This window comes from Manacus vitellinus, unplaced genomic scaffold (genome assembly GCF_001715985.3).
Source record: "Manacus vitellinus isolate BGI_N305 unplaced genomic scaffold, ASM171598v3 scaffold_143_pilon, whole genome shotgun sequence".
Lineage (NCBI taxonomy): Eukaryota > Metazoa > Chordata > Aves > Passeriformes > Pipridae > Manacus > Manacus vitellinus.
The window spans coordinates 87807-102559 of NW_021939025.1; the positions used below are offsets into that span (position 1 = coordinate 87807).

The 14753-nt window shown below is 47.7% G+C and overlaps 2 protein-coding genes across 2 annotated transcripts in view; both read left to right on the forward strand.

Moving 5' to 3' along the window:
- The window catches only part of GOLGB1 (golgin B1), a 37432-nt gene extending 27270 nt beyond the window's left edge, over nt 1-10162 (forward strand). The window contains exons 15-23 of the mRNA XM_029958160.1: nt 1251-1429; nt 2567-2732; nt 3826-3957; nt 5049-5141; nt 5220-5285; nt 5417-5514; nt 6152-6286; nt 7777-7882; nt 8261-10162. Coding sequence (XP_029814020.1) covers nt 1251-1429; nt 2567-2732; nt 3826-3957; nt 5049-5141; nt 5220-5285; nt 5417-5514; nt 6152-6286; nt 7777-7882; nt 8261-8395 — 1110 coding nt within the window. The 3' untranslated portion in view covers nt 8396-10162. The remainder of the gene's footprint in view (nt 1-1250; nt 1430-2566; nt 2733-3825; nt 3958-5048; nt 5142-5219; nt 5286-5416; nt 5515-6151; nt 6287-7776; nt 7883-8260) is intronic.
- A 1501-nt stretch (nt 10163-11663) lies between these two features.
- Nucleotides 11664-14753, forward strand: part of LOC103761806 (hematopoietic lineage cell-specific protein) — a 15929-nt gene continuing 12839 nt past the window's right edge. The window contains exons 1-2 of the mRNA XM_029958162.1: nt 11664-11894; nt 13797-14052. Coding sequence (XP_029814022.1) covers nt 13797-14052 — 256 coding nt within the window. The 5' untranslated portion in view covers nt 11664-11894. The remainder of the gene's footprint in view (nt 11895-13796; nt 14053-14753) is intronic.

A 14753-nucleotide genomic window follows, 5' to 3' on the forward strand; every position in this document is an offset into this window, starting at 1 on the left:
TTCTAGTCTGACCCCCCTGCACAAACAAAGTCAGCTGTCCAGCTAGACAATTTTGAGTATCTCTATTGGTGGATATTCCACAACCTCTCTGGCCAACCTGTTTTTTCATGTGTCTGGAAATGGTTTCCAGAATTAGTTGCTCCCTTACCTTCACAGGAATGGAGATGAGGCTGACCAGACTGCAGTTCCACAGTTCCTCCTCTTTGCCCTTCTAGTACATAGGGATGGCATTTACTCTCTTCCAGTCTTCAGGAACCTATTCCAGTCACCATGACTTTTCAGAGGTGATGGAATTGCCTCCCAGTGACCTTAGCATTTGTGGGCATGCTCCATCAGATCCCATGGATTTGGTGTGAGCCATCTGTGTTATTTTTGCTGACATATGGAAGCTGTGATTTCATTGTGAACTTCACAGAGTGGTTTCTCTTGTTAGCTTGGTTGAAAACATGAAATCATGGAAATAAGGTCCCTGTTAACCTGCTTAGTTCACACCTGTGTCAGCTTATGCATTTGATTTGCCTTGGATTTTTAAAAGAGACTAGAGCAGAGACTTGGGTCTCCTCCTCCACTTGGCAGCTGAGTTTCAAGGCAGGTACAAGACATTGCAGCTTCCTTCAGACATCCTTGCCTGCACACTGGATGTGTCTGTGTAGTCTCTGGCACAGTGCAGCCCAGCAAGTTTGAATTCTCTTTACTGATCAGAAAACAGACTTTGACTGTCACTTCCCACTGCCACTCATTAAGTACTTCCCTGTCTCCAGAGTCCATCACATCTTCTCATCTTCAAAAACCAATTGCAGTGATGGATGTGTAATGACAACTTATTTCTAATTCCAGACTGACTGGAATTGGAGAGCCAAAAGGATTTTAGTTTGTCAGTTCCCTGGTTTACAGTAAATACCAACTTCAGGAGTTATGCTTAACCCACTCCATCTGTCTCACTGTGTTTTCCTCTAAATAAGAGAATTAATATTGTAGCCTGGAGTCTTTGTTAATGCACATCAGATCTTCATGGGAGGGCTCAAAACTCACTAGTCTCATGAACAATAGAATTCTCTGAGGGTTGTTTTTTCTGAGCTGTTTTTGGTACACTGCTGTACTTGCTGATTCAGTTTCTAGTTTCTCTGTTATCTGAATGTGACTTTTTTTTCCTCCAAATGCCACAGTGAGAAATGCTCTTAAACACTTCTAAGGAATAAAGCCAGCTGCTGGCTCAGCTGTCACACACTGATGTCTGCCTCCAATTCCAGGTGAGGGAGCTGAAGAACCTGCAGCAGCAGTACATCCTGGTGGGAGTGGAGGCCGCTGAGAATTCTCGCCTAAAGGCACAACTGCAGGAGTGGCAGCAGGAGGCAGACAAACAGCTCCGGCTGCAGGAGCAGCTGAGGCAAGAAGGAGTTGTCTGCCAGCAGGAGCTCCAGCAGCTCAGGTGCGTTTGTCTGCTCCCTGCCCCAGATGTTTGCTTCACTCAGAGAGCAAAGGGAGTGCTGAGAGCCTCAGCCTGGCCTGTGCCAAGTGCCACTGGGTCACTCCTGCCCTGGCCAGGACTGGGCACACATCTCCCTCCCCCAGCTTCTGCCTCTGGATTCCAGCCCAGCAGCTTGGAGGGTAATGCCTGTGTGAAATAGATAATGACCTTTTAGTTTTGATTTCCTCTATCCAGTGGTGGTCAGTGTCATCTAATGGAGAGGAAACTTGGGCTGTTTCTTCTATTGGAACTCATGTATTTAATCACAGAACTCTCCATTCCAAGCTGCTGCTGAACACTCTTTATTATCCCACTGATATCATAGTTTAGAAAATACTCATTTTGTATGACTGTCCAATCCTTTGTTTCACTTGCTCAGTCTTCTTTTTATTTAAAAAAGTCTGTAATTCAAGTCTAGTAAAATTGTCTTCTCCAACTGGAGTAAAACTAGTTAGACAAATATACTCTGTCTAAAAATAGGGAAGAATCCTTTCAGCTACCTCAGAGATACATCTAAGGATGCCTGAGGCTGGAATGAAAGGGGTGGGATTTTTTGTCTGGAAAGATCTATGACTTATCTTTGTCCAGAGTGATATAAAAATTTGTAGCTCTCCTTTCTCTTCCCCCTGCCTCCAGTCTGACCCTCAAACACTGCAGGTCTCACAAATTTTACTTATCTCCTGACAGAAGATTTCCTGTGTAGCTTTTACACTGTACACGAAGCGAAGGCTCCAGGTTGGTGTGGTGGGATCAGTGCTGTGGGTCTGGTGCACATGTGACCACACAGGGACAATGTGCTGGGGACAAGTGGCATTGCCATGACTTGCCTGACCAAACTCTGTACAGAAAGATCAAAACAGTGTCTAGGAACACCAAAAGTGTGAGCATGGAACATTCTGCAGGGTTGAGCCAAATACAGAAAACTTCCTGGGTTTAAGGTTCCTGTACTTGATGGGTTGGTTTGGTTTAGTTATAAAACTTCGTTTCCAGTATGGGACGATGATAGAATCATCCTCAGCTCATTGTCAGCTGTGTACCTGGACATCATAAGTGGTGCTGGTCACCTCCTGATAATTTCCATCGTGTTGTGCTGGGCAGACAGGAGAAGACCACCTGGGAGAAGCAGAGCAGCAGCATGAAGGAGCAGTACCTGATGGCCATAGCAGAGAAGGACAAGCAGCTGAGCCACTTACAAAGGATCACACAGGAAATGAGGCTGCCCTTCAGCAAGTCTCAAACTGTAGAGGAGCAGCACCAAACCAAGGTGGGTGGAAAGACAGATTCTTTGCTGCATGGAAATGCGAGGCTTGAAATTCAGCCAGAGGAGGGTGTGTTACTTGTATCCAGCTCCTACAGACTCACTATTGGATGTGGTTGTGGAGCCTCTGAAGACAGTACCAACAATCTACCTTGGATCACTGAAAGTTTTAGAAATTGTGACTACCCTTATGTGCTCTTCTCTAAGTTCATTGTTCACAATATTTCAAGGAAGTGGGTGAAAAAGCAGGGCTTCCCAGGCACCTGGAGCAGCAGGAACTTCTCAGGGGTGTCTTTCTGGTTGTTTCAGAGTTGCTTCTTGCACTGTTTTTAAATCTAAGATCTTCTGATTTAGCTCTCGTTTTAATGTCACATTACAATTTTTAAGTTTCCTATTGAATTTTTCTTGCTGTTTTTACTGTAACAGGGATCTACAACCTCTGGGCTCAAGCCCAGAGAGGCTGAGGCTTGAACACTGCACCTTTTCTCTTCTTCCCCCTGTATACAGTCCTAGAAGTGGAGTGGAATATGTTTGATATTTTGCCTGTCTAGGGAAGGCTCCATGCACAGTGCATTGTGTTAGGGCTGGGACACAACTCTCCTGCCCATGTCTGTACTGTTCCAGGGGTTCGTGTCAGTGGAGGGGGGGAGGAAATCTCCCCTTATCTCTTTGGCACACCCATGAATATATGCCAAGAAAAAGCTAAAACAGTGCTTGTGTGATGCTTTCCAGGAGGATTCTTCAGTGCTGGCCTTCTGGTCTTTGTTGAATAAGAACAGTGTGAACATTTCTTTCGTTTTTTGTTTTTGTTTTCTCATTCATGTGCCCTTTTTTTTCCTTCCTCTATTGTAAACAGCTTTAAGACAACTTTTGAGAAGGACCCCATCACATGTGCAAGCTCAGTGATCTTTCCTAATTGGATTTTCAGATGGCTCTTAGGATATTTCTGTTTATTCCCCATTTGCTCTTTTGCCTGAGCAGACCAAGTTCCAGGTCTGGGAGTAATATTGGGTTTGACCTCGGAATATGGAACAGAGGACTAACACAAGAGTGAGTTGTCACACATGCAGTATATTTTTCATTGTTCTTTCCTTGGCAGATTTCTCCAGAAGTCCTGAAAGGGGACTTTTCAAGCCTAGAAACAGAGATGAAACATCTCCAGACCCAGCTAAGTGACAGCCTGAAAGAACTGCACCAAAAAGAGCTCAGAATTCAGCAGTTAAACAGCAAGGTACTGATCATATCCTATACGTGCTTGCAGTCTGGGATGAGGAATGTGGGAAGGCTGGAATAGGGTTCAGGGAGCAGGAATGAATCTGTCCTTGTTGGCATTCAATGAAGTAGCACAAAATCAGAAATATGTCTCTCAACAAAGCAGTGGTGGAACCACACTGATGCATTTGCTGTTGCTGAACGGGGCTTGCACAGCACTGGGGCCCATCCTCCCTCTCCCACACTGCTCTCCCTCAGAGAGTAACTGGGGGGGGTGGTCAGAGCATGGGAGAGAGAGGCCGTGGCTGGGACAGCTGTCCTGGATGGACCAGAGGGATATTCCAGGCCCGGTGTAGATCCCATCCAACAGGGTCTGAATCAGCAGCTTTTCTGCCACTGAATTTTAGTGCCCTTTCTCCTAAGTGACCAGAGGGAGAAAGAAGGAGGGAAGAGGACAGGGGAGGAAAGAAAGAAAGGAGAGAAAGGGAGGTGGGGGAGAGAGGACACAGAGAGGGGACAGTGGGAGAAGGCAGCTGGGTGGGGGGAGAGGAAGACCAGCCAAAGGGACCTGAGAGCAAGATCATGTGAAGAGAATTGTTTCCAGGTTCCTTGTCTATTGTTTGGAAGCATTTTCTATCCTGCTGCTGAAGGAAGCCCCTCTTTGGGAAGGCAAGCTTGTCATCTTCACTGCTGCCTGCCAGCTTGAAACAGTTCCCGTGTCTCAGTGCAGAATCACAGTCAGTCGATTCCCACACTGAAATGGGAGACCCAGAATTTATCAATCCTCAGAAAGAGAGTTGCATTCAAGGAGAAAGTGAGGATATAAAATCATAATTTATCGACGATATTTCTGAAAGGTGTAAGTGAATCTCAGCACTTCACGTTGCTCTGGACATGCAGTGTTCTGTACACCACATGATGTTTTGGGGCTCCTGTTCTGGAAACCTTGGCCACAAGCTACTCTTGGGCATTGTCACTAGTCTTTGGACCTTAGTGACAGGCACTGTGGCAGCTCCATGTTCTCAACAGAATTCTTACCCCCAGTTACCCAGAAGAATTTTGCTTTCAGAAAACTGAGTTCTTCACTTGGCGTCTGTGTTGTGTTCTCAGCTGTCTCAGGTCTTTGAGGAGAAGAACGCCCTGTCCCTGCAGCTGCGCGGGAGCAGCCGGGGCATCTGGGAGAGCCCCCAGCACTACAGCGAGGTCCTGAACCACTGTGAGAGCCCCCAGCACTACAGCGAGGTCCTGAACCACTGTGAGAGCCCCCAGCACTACAGCGAGGTCCTGAACCGCTGCCTGGTGCTGGAGAGGCAGCTGCAGGAGCTGCAGGCTGCAGACAAGGGCGTGGTAAGGGGGGTGGGCTCGGGGCATGGCAGGGAAATGTTCATTGCATGTGGCTCTGCTAACGGTGCAGCACTGCAGCTGTGTCTGTCCTCTGCACTCAGTGCAGTCTGCAGCACACTCCTGCCTTCTTTCAGGAGCTGTTTGCAACAGATGCAGCTCCAGGAGCACCCCAAGAAAAGAATGAGCTGCAGAGAGGCAGTTACACACCTGAACTGCAGGAGCTGCAGCTGAGGTAAAGAAAGCCTGAGAAAACAGGGGTGGGGTTGTTGATCCTGATGGAGGTCTTGGGGCTAGTGATGAGTAATTGCTGGTATTTAGTATCAGTGTGTTGGGAAAACTCTGTGGGACCCTCGGATCTTGGGAATTTGGAAGAACTTTGTGTGCGCGTGGCAGCTGTCATTAGTTATCTCTGGATAGAGCTTCAAAAACCACAGTGACAACATGCAGCAGCAATGCCAGCCAGACCTGGGTCTGGTAGGCTGCATCCTCAGTATCTGCTGAAGTATATCCAGGGTTCTGGTCTCAAGGCTGTAGCCTGAGAGTGTCTGGAATTGAGACCTAGCACATGATTCCTCATAACCTTCTGGAACTAAGTTCTAGCACATGATTCCTCATATCCTTTCAAAATAATTTTCAGAAGGTGGGGCCATGGATGACAGAGCCAAGGAACCCCTTCCTGATGTGAAACAGAAGCTTTAATAAATTTGTCTTCTCATGCTTTCCAAAAAATTTAAATGTATTAAAGACGACTAAGTCTTCTGTGAGAGGTGGGAGGTCATTTGAGTCTGTTCACATCAGTGTATGCAACAGAAACAGAACAGTGCACAAATTAGGCCTTTTTTGGCATATGCTTGGTTATTTTCTTCCAGGTTGTCCGAAACAGAACACTTACATAGCAGCACAAAGCAGGATCTGAGGTATTTGGAGGAGCAGCTGGAGGAGGAACGGGACCGTCGTCTTGCTGCAGAGGAGGCACTTTCTGCAGCACAGGATCAGATCAGGAGGTGAGGCAGCTTGAACAAACAAGCACCCTCACCAGAGAAGTGTGATGGTTCCAGCTCTGTTCTTCACCTGCACTTCATCACATCCTTCTGTCAAATGGGGGCACAGAAACAACTGTACTGTGTCACTGAATCACAGAAAGGCTGAGGTTGGAAGGGGTCTCCAGAGACCCTCTGGTTCAACCCCCTGCTCAAATAGGGCTCCCTAGAGCCAGTTGCCCAGGACCATGTCCAGATGGCAGTTGAATATCTCCAAGGAGGAAGACTTCACAACCTCCCTGGGCAACTCGTGTGGTGCTCAGTCACCTGTACTGTAAAAAAGTGTTCTGTGGAGTTCAGAAAATTGAGTTCTTCAATTGTAGGCAGATAGAATCAGATAAATTACTAGACATTAAGATAAATTCTGTCTGGAAATGAGATGCTAGCTATCTCAATTAGTTAAATCAACTACTGGAAAATATAATTTGGAGACTGGGAATTGGGCACCAGCAGAAGAGTTCTCATGCTTCCAGGGAATTTGTCTCCTCAGTAAGCACCTGTGTGTCATGCAGAAAACAGTCTTGACTTGAAGAATTGTCACTCAATTTTAATGTATTGCCAATTAACATAAACTTTTCATTAATTTGGTTATTAAGAAACAGTTACACAATGAGGAAAAAACACTTTCCCCCACCTCTACCAGGCTCGACTTCAGCCTAGACCCCTCTCCTCCCCCTCTGCAGCACCCAGCACCGTTGTCTGCACTGCACAGGGCACTTGGGGCACTGGACAGATGCCCTGATAAACTTGCCTGAGGGGCAAGTTCAAAATGCTTGTTTCTCCTCATTGACTATGGAGGTGGGTTTTTCACCTGACCTGATTGTAGGCACTTGAGCTCTGCATTTCCTTGTAGTCCAAATAAGCCTCACTAGTGGAGTCTTTTACAAGAAAACAATGGCTTCCTTTCTGGCACACTTGCTGATTTGGCCAAAAAATAGTGATCTGTACAGAGGAATTCTGGATGCAGTTCCCTGGTAATTGCTGCACAACTTGGACAAGTGTAGCTCCTTCTGGCATTGAAGTCTCTGAAAGCCTCCTGTAACTGATCTCACTAAAAACTGGTAGCCCCAGGATGTGCCTGTGCTGCCTCTGTCCCTAGAAAATACTTATCAAGAACCAGCACTATTGCAACCAGAGCTGGCTTCCAAAAGAATTTCACAGAATTTGAACCACACAGTTGTATCATCTGCCCTGGCTCCTTTCAAGTCACACTGAAATGTCACTTGAAGGATTCCTGCTGGTTGGGTTGTCCAGTCCTTTTGCTCAACGTGAGCTCAGGAGGCACCAAGGCACCACAACTGTACAAATGGCACCAGCTGTTGTCCAATGAGGCCAGGGCTTGCCTGTGGGGGTTGACTCCTTTTTGGAGAAACACCTCCTTTCCTAAGCTTGCTTACAGTCTTGGTTCGTGGCATCGTAAGAAACTGAATTTAATTTCCTGTTTGTCGTGGCAGGTTGCAGCCAAGCGAGTGGGCGTCTTCCTTAAGTGCCAGCATTGATATGGCTCCAGGTCATGAACAGTCCTTGCTGATCGACTCCATGGATAATAATTCCAGCAGAGTAAGAACTTAACATTCACAGCTGTCAATTATGTAAGCCCTGACTAATCCAAGAAACTGTGAACCTACAGCAGCTAAAGCCCTCTGTAGGCACACACAGATCTGTCAGGGGCTGTGTAGGTTTCTGCTCTTGCCTTGCTCTGTCTTCCATGCTGGAGACAGAATTGGATAGAGGTGGTTCATGGAAAACCTGCAGAGAGCAGGGGAAGGAGAGTGTTTCATGAGGATTGCCCTAGAGGTGGGATCTGGCAGTGAAATGACTTTGGGAAGGTTTATGCTTGTTAGCTTAAATTTATCTTCATGGTCAGAGAGCTCTGGGTGAAGGCAGCTGGGGACCCAACCATTCCTTGTACTGACTGGTCTCTCTTGACTCTCCCAGGCTCGGAATACCCTTGGACTGCGCCGCCTGTTCCGCTCTCTCTTCCGTTCCCGGACCCGCTTGCCCCTGCTGGTGGCCATGTATCTGCTGGCTCTCCATGTCCTGCTCCTCCTGTGCTTTACAGGCCACCTGTGAGCAGAGTGACAGGCTCCATAGAGCCCAGCCCCATGTGCACTGGGGCCTGCATTCCCTGTCGAGGGGCAGCACTTCTCCCAGCTGCCTGCTTTCCCAAGCCAGCCCTGGAGCACTGGGTGCTGCTGTCAGAGGCAGTGCTGCTGCTGGGAACTGCTCCTGGGACATTGGCCATTCCCTCGGTGTCTCTGCAGGAGTGGTTTGTTTTCTGAGCCAGGGTCATGCTGCAAACTTTCAAGGACAGCATCTGCTCCTGTACCTGGAAGTAGAACCAGTCATTTTAGATAGTATTGTGCTGTGGTAGGAGTAAGAAAAATATTCTTGAGTTGCTGCAGTACTTCAGCACTTCCTAGAACTGCAGAATCTTCCCCCTCTTAGGCTGAATCCATGAGTGGGGTTGGGGAAACCCTGTAGCTGGATGTAAGACAAGGAATTGTCTTCCCTTTGTTCCATCCCTTAAATTTGCTCCATGGCTCAGTGCTGTCTGAAATGCATATCCTAAGGAAATTGTGGGCACTTTAAGTAAAGTGAATCTTAAAATTGTGTTTCCTGCTCAGTTACATCTCCTGTTGAAGAAATGCCAAAATTAGTCTATCTGGCCCTGCAGAGCATTCCATTTAAAAAGTCATGTCTGCCCTGGCAAGCCTGTAAAATAATGCCAGGGGTTTAGTTATTTAAAAGGAATAGGAAGCAAGAAACTTTTTAACTCTTAAGTTAAAAACCTTGCTATTTGTGGCATCTGTGCACCTCTCACAATGGAAGTTGCTGGGTTACCTCTAGAAACAAGAGCAGCCCTGCTCCTGCATTCTCATCCACTGGCCCCTTGTCAGGAGACTGACCCCGCACAGGCTGTGTTGAAGGGGTCCCTGGTGTGTTGAAGGGGTCCCTGATGTGTTGAAGGGGTCCCTGATGTGTTGAAGGGGTCCCTGGTGTGTTGAAGGGGTCCCTGATGTGCTGTGTGGGCCCAAATCAAAGGCAGAAGCTCCAAAAATAGTGTCTCCCCTGTGCTGAGGAAGGAACCAGAGTTCTGAAACCTTCTGGTGTAGATAGCTGGTGCTGGTCACTGGGCATGTTTGGACCCAAAGCAAATGATGCAAATGGACTGGATCTTTCAGGATGTATGGAAAGCTGTGTTTTCTAAAGACCTCCTGAATTTGAGACTGCCCTCTTCCAAGAGCAGAATGCCAAATGCAAAGGAAGCTCCAGTCACATTCCCTGTCGGAGACCGAGTGGTTGTTCCATTCCCAGTTCTGGCCAGGAGGGTCATATCTGCCTCTTAGTAGAGTATTAACAATCATGTTTTTCCCATGGGAAAGAGGTAGTTCTTTTGATATTGCTGGTAAACTAAGCTGCTCTAGCCAGTGCACAAAGCCTTTTTGAGGATGGATTGATTTCATCAGTAGCTCAAGCAGCTGGATCTCTGGCAGGTCCAGAGCACTGGCACTACATACCCACTTGTGCACTGCCCATGGTTATCAGTGTGGACTTCCTCCAACTACATGAAATTCAGTGACCAAATATTTTGCCTGTGGCTTCCTGGGGCATGAGCTCCTGTATATATAATAAAGTTTATTTTTCAGATGGAATTTGGGTCATGTCATGTAACTGTCAAAGGTTTCTTGAGGGTGTAGTGCTGCTGTATCACACCTTGTAGGGGACACTGGGACTTCAGGTCCCCTCGGTGTGTGCTGCCTTGTGTGATGGTTGTAAAAGCATTGTTTTTTCATACAGTGTGAACACCTATGGGATGCCTTTTTCCTCATCTCACCTCTTGCTCAGCCTTTTTCAGATGACAAAAGAAGGAACAGGCAATGTCCTGTGGCAGGGTGAGGGGTGGAACTAATGGTTTTAAGGTCCCTTCCAACCCAAGCCATTTTATGAACAGTGAAAGCAATTCCAGTAAAACAAGATCTGCTTGGGTTTACTTTTCCACATTTGCCTAAACGCTGCACCCAGTCAGAGTTGTGCAACCCCGGGCCAGACACAGGAGTTGGCACCAGGGAGCTGGAATGTGCTCCTAACTCAGATGGGACTGTTAAACTGTCCCCTTTCAACTTTGTGGAGCCAAAGGTGGGTACCCTTGTTCACAGTCACTGCTACAGTCCCCCACACTGCTGGAACAAAAGCCAGCACTGGGGGGTTATAGGGCTGTAGGTAATGTTTCCACTGTGTTTAACGGGAGTAAGGATTATAAGCAATGTTTCCTTAAAGCCCATGCAGGTTTTCCTGAACTGAAGAAAGGCACAATTCTGCAGGATTAGAAACATTTAAATGTTTTATTCCTGCAGATAGAACAGTTGCTGCTTAGATTAAATACAGAAATAAAACAAAACCTCAGAAGAAACTCCTGGTCTGATAATCATGGTCTGATAATCATAGTCTGACTGAACAGCTTTGTGGTTTGACCTGATGAAAGACTGGGCCTTTTTGCTGATGTTTCCTGTCTCAAACATTTCAACATTTTGTTTCTTCTCTGATAGACCTGTCCTGCCTTGGTTTTGATCTGCAAGAGAGCCTGAGAAGGAGGTTGACCAACAGAGCTGTGTTCTGCCATCCCTGAGACACACAGGCCAGTTCAGCACCACTGCTGGAGCTGGGCCAGGGTCTGGTCCTGTGCCAGGAGAAAGGTGGTGTCACGGGATAGGGAGGAGTGGCTGCAGGTTACTGCATAGAGCTGTAAAGGGAAGCTCCCAACCCTCTGTTCCCGTTCCAGGACAGACGTGAGGCTCTGGGAATGGCAGACAGTGCACATGATGAGGTAGCAGAGGAGGAACCTCTGCAGGTGCCCTCACCGAGGTCAGATAACCCCCTCTCAAAAGAGCTGCATTAAGGCCAGTGCTTAGCAGAAACAACAGGGAGGGATGGTCACAGTCACTCCTGAGCAGAACAGAGGCCCCCATGTGCAGACCAGACCCTAATTTCAGGGCAGTTTGCTGCCTCTGGGGCCTGAATCAGGGATGTCACCAGACGACTGACTGAGCTCAGTGCAGCCTTCAGACTGTGGTTCTTTCATGTGGGTACTGGTGATGTTGCAACAAGAAGGGGTTTTCAAGGCACTGGGAAGAACGGGAAAAGGTTCAGGAGGACAGTTAGTGTTTTCCTCAATCCTCCCAGCAATGGGGAGAGATACCAGAAGAAACAGGCATGCCCAAGACATGAATGCTGGCTCCAGGACTGCTGTCTCCACCAGAACTGTTTTTTATAACCATGGGAGAGTCTTCTTTTGAACACAAGGTGTGCTGGGACCTGATGGGATCCTCTGTGCCGATGGGGAAGCGCTGGCTGTGTGCTGTGTCAGCATCTTGGAGCACAGGCAGCGAGGGAACTGCAGCACTGGGGCACGTCTGGGGACTCATGACTTGAGCAGAGCTGGGGGCTGGGGTGCAGGAAGTGAAGAGAGCTGAAGTTAAAACAGGAACTCGGAGCAGACAGGCCCAGAGCTGTTGCAGGCAGCAGGTTTCTGAGCAAAGAGCAGCAAGTTTGCCAGCAGGAGCCTTTAAAGGTAAGAAAGCTTGAGTGTGTTTTGGGAGTGGAAAGTGAGAAATGACTACCAAAAAAATGGGGTTTGGTGGGCAGAGAACTCTTTCCTGACCCAACATGTTTGAGTGGATAATGCTCGGCATTTGCTTCTCAGGCTGTTGTCCTGTCATTGTTGTTGCTCTTGTGTCTGAGCCTCTAAAGAACCACATTTCCAAATCTACCAGCATGACTGTGCTGTGTGGTAGCCCTATATTTGTGCTGTAGTGGATGTTTTCACGGGGGAAAATAAGACAAACTAAGGGGTTGAGATGCTGGCTGATATTTCTCACTATGGGGGTGTCTGGAGCATCATAGTGCAATTACAGTCTGTGGTTTGTCATGGTTCCCACCATGCAGGGCAGGTGACTGGAGAATGAGTGCTCAAGAACCACTTACAGCAGCATTTAAAACCCTGAACCACTTTATTTGAGCTCAGATCAGCTGCCCTGATGAAAAGCCCTGTGCTAGCTGGTTATTGCTGCTGGTTTATCCTTTACAAAAATGAGCAAGAACCTTTAAAAATCTTTGGTGTGAGAGATGAAAGGTGTTGCTAGATTGTGCTGTGTAGCCCACGTGAGCCTTCCTGCTTTCCCTGCTTCTAAGTGCAATTGGCTGGATTCAGCTGGGCCCAGGATTGCTGTGAGTGGGGAATGGCACAGAACTTCTATGGTCCCGAGGCACCTGCAGAAGGCTTAAAACTGTGAATCTGCCTTGACCCTACATCCTCTCCCTTAGCTGACCACCTGGCTTTTGCTTAACAAAAGAAAGCCTCATCCCTGCTGGTTTAGTTTCTGTTCTCTTTGCTCCCTGGCTTTACAGTGCTGGTTCTCTAGACAACTGGAAAGGACAACTTGAAAGCAAGCAGTGTGCTGCACTAAACTGGAAGGTTATTCACCTAAACAGCTTTGATGTGGTACAGTTAATTACTTAGCATAAATAGAGAATTACTTAGTTACTCAGCATAAACATTTCGCTTGCACAGAGGGCAAGTCCCCGAGCACTCGGGGCTGCCTGAGGCTCCCACACGCCCTGGAGGGAGGGGTTGGTGCCCTTGAGCAGCACAGGGTAAAAGCTGCTGTTAACTGAGGGTCCAGCACACAGGAGGTCTCCTCCCTCCCATTGCTCTGGTCACAGTCTGGTGTGATGGGGAACAGGGCTCAGCTCAGTCTTTCCTGCACATTCTGTTCTGTCTTTCTCTCTGCCCCAGGGAAAAGCTGCTTTGGGCAACACTGAGAACAATTCGGGGCTCCTCAACACTGCAGACAGTAAAGGGCTGGAATATGAGAGCTCTGCTGAGAATGATTGCTCTGGGGTGTAGGCAGCTCATGTCATCTTCCCTCTCTCTCGTTTTGTGAAAACTTTTGGGAGGGGCTTTTTCATCATCTTTTTTCACAGTCACCTTGAAAATGACACATAGGAGTTTTAGATTTCACGTTACTTTTAACTTCCTCTTCCTGGGCCCATCACTTCCTCCAGGCCTGTGGGAGCTGTTCCACCACAGCCTCAGCCCATCCAGCCCTGCAGCCTCGGGGCTTTTAGTCCCTTCCCGTTTTCTCCATATGACAGACAAACACCACACGGCACCAGCCCTGTCACTCCAGTGTCCAGTCCTGCCCCGACCCTTCTATAGGCTACTGGGCAGGGGTTAAAAGGTTGGAAAACAGACAAGAGGCTTGAAGAGTCCACCTCAGGTCAGCAGCACATTGGAGCGTGTGGCAGTGGTGTGACCGTGCTACTGGGGGGGGGTAACGTGGGGAACAGCATCTCACAGCACAGAAAATTAATGGTGTTGGAAAAGCAGAATCCGGTAGTTGGCTGTGAGCCAGCTCTGCCCACGTGCTGGGCCCTGGGTGACAGCTGGTGACACCGTGTCCTCGCTGTGCAGATGTGGAAGGCCGTTGTGGGACATGACGTGTCAGTGAAGGTGGAGCCTCAGGGAGACGACTGGGACACAGACCCTGATTTTGTGGTGAGTGTCTGGCATGGTAACTGTTATACTGGTGGTGTGAAGGGTTCCTGGCCCTGGGCACTTGCTGCTCAGCGGGGCCAGGGCTCGGGGCTCAGCACGGGGAACCGTCAGTCACCTCTCTGGGCCACTTCTGCCCCATCTCCATGTTTAGTCTCCAGAACTTCCTACATCAGTGCACTCTGTGTCTGACCACAAGTAAGGCACTTGAGGAGTACAGAATATTGTTTTTTTTTAAACCTGCTCCTTGGTAGCTCCCCTTGTCCTCCACACAACCTATGTTACAAGACATAGTGGACACTTATATTTTTTCTGTCCCACACTGTTTGTAACTGTAGAGGATCCAGCATTTCCCTCATTTGTCTTTTTTTCCAGATGGAAAATCCTGTTGTATGTAGTCAGCTTGTGCAGGTGCAGCTCTGTGCCTCTCATATGTTTATTTTCTATCTAGTCTAACTCTGGGTGAGCTGGTGAGAGAGCAGAAGGGCTCAGCCTGGGGAACTCCCTGCATTCATACAGGGTCATGATTTTCATTTTCCTTTTGGTTCTCTATGCCCTTCCCAATAAGTCTCTCCTGTTACACAAGAGCCCTGTGTTTTTGAGGTCCAGTCTTGCCTAGTTATTTCCAGTTAGAAATCCTAGTTTGGGACAGAAAAGCAATTCCCTTCTTCAAAGTTCCAAATTATTAATGTCTTAGGAAAAATCTATGCTGTCAATTTTTTTGCTTGTTTTTACTTCATCTCTTCTATTTGTGGAAGCCTTCAAACTAAGCCTGAACGGGATGAGACTTTTAATGTATTTTTTTAATTCTTTCATATATACATATTTTCAGCTTTGCTGTATATTAGGAAAGACTTTGTTCATGCTTCATTTTAT